Source organism: Colobus angolensis, unplaced genomic scaffold (assembly GCF_000951035.1).
Source record: "Colobus angolensis palliatus isolate OR3802 unplaced genomic scaffold, Cang.pa_1.0 Scaffold64, whole genome shotgun sequence".
Lineage (NCBI taxonomy): Eukaryota > Metazoa > Chordata > Mammalia > Primates > Cercopithecidae > Colobus > Colobus angolensis.
The window spans coordinates 3,074,559-3,082,140 of NW_012120043.1; the positions used below are offsets into that span (position 1 = coordinate 3,074,559).

The 7,582-nt window shown below is 43.6% G+C and overlaps 1 protein-coding gene across 1 annotated transcript; it reads left to right on the plus strand.

Moving 5' to 3' along the window:
* Positions 1 to 1,468: 1,468 nt before the first annotated feature.
* Positions 1,469 to 6,582, plus strand: ZNF555 (zinc finger protein 555). Its single transcript, XM_011964120.1, has 4 exons — positions 1,469 to 1,504; positions 2,969 to 3,095; positions 3,857 to 4,040; positions 4,761 to 6,582. Exons 1-4 carry the CDS (start codon positions 1,469 to 1,471, stop codon positions 6,328 to 6,330), a joined length of 1,917 nt encoding a protein of 638 aa, XP_011819510.1. The 3' UTR covers positions 6,331 to 6,582.
* Positions 6,583 to 7,582: the final 1,000 nt, after the last annotated feature.

Genomic DNA, 7,582 nt, shown 5'->3' on the forward strand with positions numbered 1-7,582 from the left:
AAGTGCTGGGATTACAGGCTTGAGCCACCGCGCCCGGCCGGGAATGGACTTAACTTTCTTTCCCTCCCAGTGCAACACAAACTTTTACCATTTTCCTCACCCAAAGCTTACCTTTCAGAACATGGGGGCCCTTTCTCCTATCCGGAGGAGAGAACAAAAACCAAAGGCTGCTCTTTGTTTTCTTGTCTCACAGCCTGCAGGGCCAAAAGCAGCCAGGACATCCAGCAAGGCCACCCTGCTGGAGCTGGGTCTGTCACTTCTCCCTCCGTCAACCGTTAACTCTCAGAGCAGACAGCTCAGCTGCTGTCTCATACCGTGAATAGGCTCCAAACGCCACGCAGGCACCAGAGACTCACCATCCCTTACGCCTTCATCTGTCCTTTTCCCAAACAGTGCTTTTGCCATATTTCAGTGAGTCAGCCTCGTTCCAGCAAATCCCACCTCCGATGCCAACGGTGTCAGCGTCCCCAGGACCACCCCGCACCCTGCTAGCAGGATTCACAGGGCTCCACGTACAGTCATACTGATGACTATGATTTGATACAACAAAAGGACACACAGCAAAATCAGCATTGGGAAAAGGCACACGGGGAGAAGTGCCAAAGAAACCCGATGAAGCTTTTCAGAGTCCTTTCCCAGTGGATGCAGAACGCACCTCATTCCCCCAGCAATGAGTTGTGAGAACACCTGTGAAATGTCCACCAAAGAAGCTCATTGGAGACTCGGTGCCCAGGAGTTTTTTTCAGATGAAGTCTTACACTATTGCCCAGGCTGGAGTGCAGTGGCACAATCTTGGCTCACTGCAACCTCCACCTCCCGGGTCTGAGCTGTTCTCATGCCTCAACCTCCCAAATAGCTGGGATTACAGGCACCGGCCACCACACCTGACTAATTTTGTATTTTTAGTAGAGACAGGGTTTCATCATGTTGGCCACGCTGGTCTCAAACTCCTGACCTCAAGTGATCTGCCTGCCTCAGCCTCCCAAAGTGCTGGGGTGACTAGTGGGAGCCACTGCGTCTGGCCAGTGTCCAGGATTTTAATTGCTGGCTCATCACATAAGCATCCCCTGCCTGGTGTGTACACAGATTCCATATTTCCAGAGGGAAAGCAGTTGTTCAGCATTAACAGTGGTGTTTGCACCATGAGTAATCTGAATTAGGGTGGTGTGAACCTTCCCAAAACCCAGGTTCCCAGACACCAGCTAAGGGCAATGTTGCCGGAAAGCCTTCCTAAAGATAAAGTCTAAGGCCCACAATGTTAACTTCTTTCTGCATGATGGGAACTTTATTATTAAAATACACTGCAAATACTGCAGATACACTGTACTGCGAGCAATTAAGGCTGACCCAGGGAGCTCACATTATCCTGTGCCAGTATGAGGGTCCCATAGGTACTCTGCTGCTCTGTGAATAGGGATGTTCTAGCATCAGAATTGCTGCATGACAGTCTTTTGTCTCCTGCTGATAGATGGTAAGTAACGAGTTGATCTTTCTCAGAAAGCAGGTTTGAAGGAACTGGGCATCTTGGGGTTTCCATGCACCTGTGCCCAATGTGCAATATGGAAATGAGAAATTGAGAATGCAGCCTCTAGAGTGATATGTGAGGAATCGCTTCCTCCTGGAATTTTTTATTTTTCTTTTTATTTTTTTTTTCCTCCTGGAATTTTTGAGACACAGAATTTTCTAGGAAGGCATTATTGAGTCCTTTATGTCTTTTATAACCATGGAAAATTTGTAATCAAATGGTTTGGACTTCAGTTAACTCCTTTGCAAAGTGGAACTCTTAACCTTATCCTTAAGGTTAGCAAGAATACTTTTTTTTTTTTTTTTGAGACTGAGTCCTGCTCTATCACCCAGGCTGAAGTGCAGTGGCATGATCTCAGCACACTGCAACCTCTGCCTCCCAGGTTCAAGCAATTCTCGAGCCTCAGCCTCCCAAGTAGCTGAGACTACAGGCATGCACCACCATGCCCTGCTAATTTTTTTTTTTTTTAATTTTTAGTAGAGATGGAGTTTCACCATGTTGGCCAGGCTGGTTTTGAACTCCTGACCTCAAATGATCTGCCTGCCTTGGCCTCCCAAAGTACTAGGATTACAGGCATGAGCCATCACACCCAGCCCAAATACTTTTTTTGGCTCCGGTGAAAAGAACTGTTTTGACATTGTGTACACCTCACTCTGTGCATATTTATTGAGTGAGTGTGCCTGTGTGTATGAGAGAGAGAGAGCGTGCGAGAGAGACAGAACCCAGAATTAATTGTTGGGCTTCCGTCACTAAGGCTCCAAGTATAGGGAATGTGTGGAGGTCCTCGTTCTCATGTCTTTTTCGTCTTTCCTAAGGTCTAATTTCTCAGTAACTTCTAATTTCCAAGTTAAAATTAATACTTCTCAAAAGAATGTTGTCATTCAGCCAGTTGGACCTGGAGTTCTTTAAGACGCTATGGCTACCTGGCCTTTGTTGCCACTTGGATCCTGTCAGGCCCCTTGGCCTGATGTTTGGTGAAGGAAACAGAAGAGAATGTTCCCAGTCCTTCCGTGTTTTCATCCCATAAAACTTCATTCAGTTTGGACCCTGTGCTTTGTGTGGTGCAGAATGATGATGTGTGCAGCAGGGGAGGAGCTGAAACGGTTTGTGTGACAAGGGACTGATGGTCTTAAAGTACAAGTATTTGTCTTATTTGTATAGCATTTGTTTGATATCTGCAATGTGGTCTGAATCCTTTTGATAGAGAGTAATGTCTTCAGTTGGTCACAGTAAAAGTATAGAGATAAATTCAGTGTGTTAATGGTCCTGTGAAATCTATTAGGAAGTGAGTGTAGAGTAGACAGAAGGAAGAGGTGTGACAACTGAGTCACAGAGTAGATGTCGGGGACCACAGAATCTTTTTTGAACTGCGTACGATATAAGTACAATGCTCCTGGGCTCTCAGTCTCAACCATCCTCCCATAAATATGTTGAATGTTTTAGGACTCAGTGGTCTTTGAGGATGTGGCTGTGGACTTCACCCTGGAGGAATGGGCTTTGCTGGATTCTGCCCAGAGGGACCTGTACAGAGATGTGATGCTGGAGACCTTTCAGAACCTGGCCTCAGTAGGTAAGGATGACATCATTCCTTCCTTCACGTAGCTACTTAGAGAACAAGTATTTCTTACATGTCAGACCTGTTCCAGGGCTTGGAATGTGGAAAGGGAATACACTGGTAAATAAGACAGACACAGTCACGGCTGTCACAGAGCTAGAATGTAATGGTTTTCCATGAGAAGGAGAATCGGTATTTCAGCTTTTTCTTTTTGTAAGGAAAGCTCCCTTCATGTCGTCATTATGGATAGAGCTTTGAGAGCCCTAGTGAAGTTTGTTTTTGCAAGCCAGTGAAAATTTGATTTTTTTGTTTGTTTGTTGTTGTTTTTGAGATGGAGTCTCGGTGTATCGCCCAGGCTGGAGTGCAGTGGTACATTCTCGACTCACTGCAACCTCTGCCTCCCGGGTTCAAGCAGTTACCTGCCTCAGCCACCCAAGTAGCTGGGATTACAGGCGAGCGCCACCATGCCCAGCCAATTTTTGTATTTTTAGTAGTGACGGGGTTTCACCATGTCAGCCAGGCTGGTCTTGAACTCCTGACCTCGTGATCTACCCGCCTTGGCCTCCCAAAGTGCTGGGATTACAGGTGTGAGCCACCGCATCTGGCTGTGATTATTTTTTTAAAATAATTTTTTTTGCTTACCAATACTACGTTTATTGAGTTGCTTACCATTTTGACCATTTTGTGTTTGATGAAGTCCTGAGATAGCTAAACTCCTCAGTGTCATTTTCATCTAACAGGTGCCTTCTTATGATTTGTTGACTTTTTGGTTTCAGATGATGAAACTCAATTTAAGGCCAGTGGGTCAGTTTCTCAGCAGGATATTTATGGAGAAAAAATACCCAAGGAATCTAAAATAGCTGCGTTCACCAGAAATGTTTCCTGGGCCTCTGTTTTAGGAAAAATTTGGGACAGTCTTAGCATTGAAGATCAGCCCACAAAGCGGGGGAGAAATCTCAGGTGAGTTGCACTCACAAGGGAACACAGTATTTCAGGAGAGAATCTTAGTCTGTCATTAAACTTTAAAAAAGCAAGTCAACAGAAAACTCATACAAGCCTAGCTCCAAATTTAATACACAGAATTTTTACAAAAAATATTTCTTTAAATGTGACATAGACAGCAAGTGACATTAGAAACATAATTCAGATGGAAACCGTTATCAAGAAACCCTGGGCCAGGCACGGTGGCTCACGCCTATAATCCTAGCACTTTGGGAGACTGAGGTGGGCAGATCACTTGAGGCCAGGAGTTCGAGACCAGCCTGGCGAATGTGGTGAAACCCTGTCTCTACTAAAAATACAAAAATTAGCAGGGCATGGTGCTGCAGGCCTATAATCACAGCTTCTTGGGAGGCTGAGGCAGAATTGCATGAACCCAGGAGGCAGAGGTTGCAGTGAGCTGAGACTGTGCCACTGCACTCTAGCCTGGGTAACAGAGTGAGACTCTGTCTCAGAAAAAAAAAAAAAAGAAAAGAAAAGAAACCCTATACATAAGAAACACCGTTTTAATAATGGCAGTGGTCAGACCATCTTCCAGAGCATTCAGTTTATTTCATTTTCAGACAATTCACATAAGGTGAAAAACCTATGCTTTCAGTGAAAATGGCTAAAATGCAATACTTCCTAATAAATACTAACAAATCATTATTAAACCAATAACATGCTTCTCATTTTTAGTAGAAATCATGTGTTGGAGAGACTCTGTGAAAGTAACGATCAAGGTGGAGAAGCCTTCAGCCAGATTCCACATCTTAATCTGTACAAGAAAGTGCCACCTGGAGTAAAACAGTGTGAATACAACACGTACGGAAAAGTCTTCATGCATCACCGCACATCCCTCAGGAGTCCCATCACAGTTCACACTGGACACAAACTATATCAGTGCCAGGAATGTGGGCAGGCCTACAGTTGTCGTTCACACCTAAGAATGCATGTGAGAACCCACAATGGAGAGAGACCCTATGTGTGTAAATTATGTGGGAAAACCTTTCCTCGTACTTCCTCCCTCAATCGGCATGTAAGGATTCACACTGCTGAGAAAACCTACGAATGTAAACAATGTGGGAAAGCCTTCATTGACTTCTCTAGTCTTACTAGTCATCTCAGAAGTCACACCGGAGAGAAGCCATATAAGTGTAAGGAATGTGGGAAAGCTTTCAGTTATTCCTCAACATTTCGAAGACACACAATAACACACACTGGCGAGAAGCCATATAAATGTCAGGAATGTGGGGAAGCCTTTAGTTATTCCTCAACTTTTCGAAGACATATGATTTCACACACTGGAGAGAAGCCACATAAATGTAAAGAATGTGGGGAAGCCTTCAGTTATTCTTCGACTTTTCGAAGACACATGATAACACACACTGGAGAGAAACCCTACGAATGCAAACAGTGTGGGAAAACCTTCATTTATCTCCAGTCCTTTCGAAGACATGAGAGGATTCACACTGGAGAGAAACCCTACGAATGCAAACAGTGTGGGAAAACCTTCATTTATCCCCAGTCCTTTCGAAGACATGAAAGGACTCATGGTGGAGAGAAACCCTATGAATGCAACCAGTGCGGGAAAGCATTCAGTCACCCCTCATCCTTTCGAGGACACATGAGAGTGCACACTGGAGAGAAACCCTATGAGTGCAAGCAATGTGGGAAAACTTTCAACTGGCCCATATCTTTACGAAAGCATATGAGGACACACGCTAGGGAGAAGCCCTATGAATGTAAGCAGTGTGGAAAAGCCTTCAGCTTGTCCGCTTGCTTTCGAGAACATGTGAGAATGCACCCTGAAGACAAATCCTATGAATGCAAGCTATGTGGGAAAGCTTTCTATTGCCACATATCCTTACAAAAACATATGAGAAGGCATACCGCAGAGAAACTCTATGAATGCAAGCAGTGTGGGAAAGCTTTCAGCTGGCCTGAACTTTTGCAACAACATGTGAGAACGCACACTGTAGAGAAGCCCTATGAATGTAAGGAATGTGGGAAGGTCTTCAAATGGCCGTCATCTTTACCAATACATATGAGACTGCACACTGGAGAGAAACCTTATCAATGTAAGCATTGTGGGAAAGCATTCAATTGTTCCTCATCCTTAAGACGACATGTGAGAATACACACTACAGACAAACAGTATAAGTGTAATGTGGGACATCCTCCTACAAATGAATTCATGTGCAGTGCTTCAGAAAAGTCACACCAGGAGAGAGATCTGATCAAAGTTGTAAATATGGTGTTGCCTTTATGAGTTCCTTATCCTGAAAGTGGACACTTAAGGAGTGTGTCTGTAGTTCATTTGCAAGTAAACATTTAGGTGAAAAATAATTCTCCAAATACTCTTAGCTATTCTACATGAATTTTAACAGGTAGTTTCTTTTCTTACAATTCAGTAAATAAAACTTTCATCTTAGAGTGTTTTGGACTTATGGATGAATTGAAGTGCATTTTTAATATGCAAGTAAGTTCAAGTTTAATGTCTTAAATTGTAACTGACCTAGTGCGGGAGGTATTGGACGTCACTTATCTATTATATTTTCCACCTTTCTTGCTGGGAGTATTTTTATTGTTTGGCCAGAGGACCCTTATTCCATTTTCTAAGAAGTAGTTGGCAGAATTTTGTAATTATGCAAAGTTGTCTAAAGAGTATAGTCTCAATGAATTGTAATTTTTAATGTTTGCCCTTTGCTGTTCGTCTTTGCTTGTGATTGTGAATTGGACAGTAGGCTTTGACTTGTGATATGACAGAGAAATCCGGAGTTGCAGATAGTTCTTCTGCATTGTTATGTCAATGTGGGTAATGTTAGGAACTTCATTTGCTGGAATGCATTTCCGTTATGGTTCCATGTCCAAATTTACCAATAGCAGTAGCTTGAATGAAATTTAGAATGAAGAAGTGAAGAAGTCATTGCTGAGCTTTTGAGGTCACATTAAATGAAAACAGATGCCTAGGGGCTTCATGAACATCAAACTTCAGCTTATTTTCCAGATTCTTGTTCCTGCCAATTAAGAGTACCATCAAAAGAAACACTTAAGTGCTCGATTTCCACTGTGTCAGAGGTGTAGTCTTCCACAGACATCTCCATCAACTTGGTATCAGGGCTATGCCTGTGTGGTCAGTCACCTACAGTCTGGATTTTTCTCAAAACCCTGCATGACCTCTTAACCACTGAGTCAGACTGTCTTGTTTGGCAATCTCTGAGCTTCTGATTCTCCCGTTCTGTAGATCTTAACATATTTGCATGGGGTCTAATTTATATAGTGAACACCTTGTTATCTTAATACTTTCAGTGGCTCTGTGATCCTGATTCCACCACGAAAGCCAGTGTTGCAGCCAAAGAAGAAAAACAACACGGCCAGGCGCGGTGGCTCACGCCTATAATCCCAGCACTTTGGGAGGCCGAGACGGACAGATCACGAGGTCAGGAGATCAAGACCATTCTGGCTAACACGGAGAAACTTTGTCTCTACTATAAATACAGAAAATTAGCCGGGCATGGTGG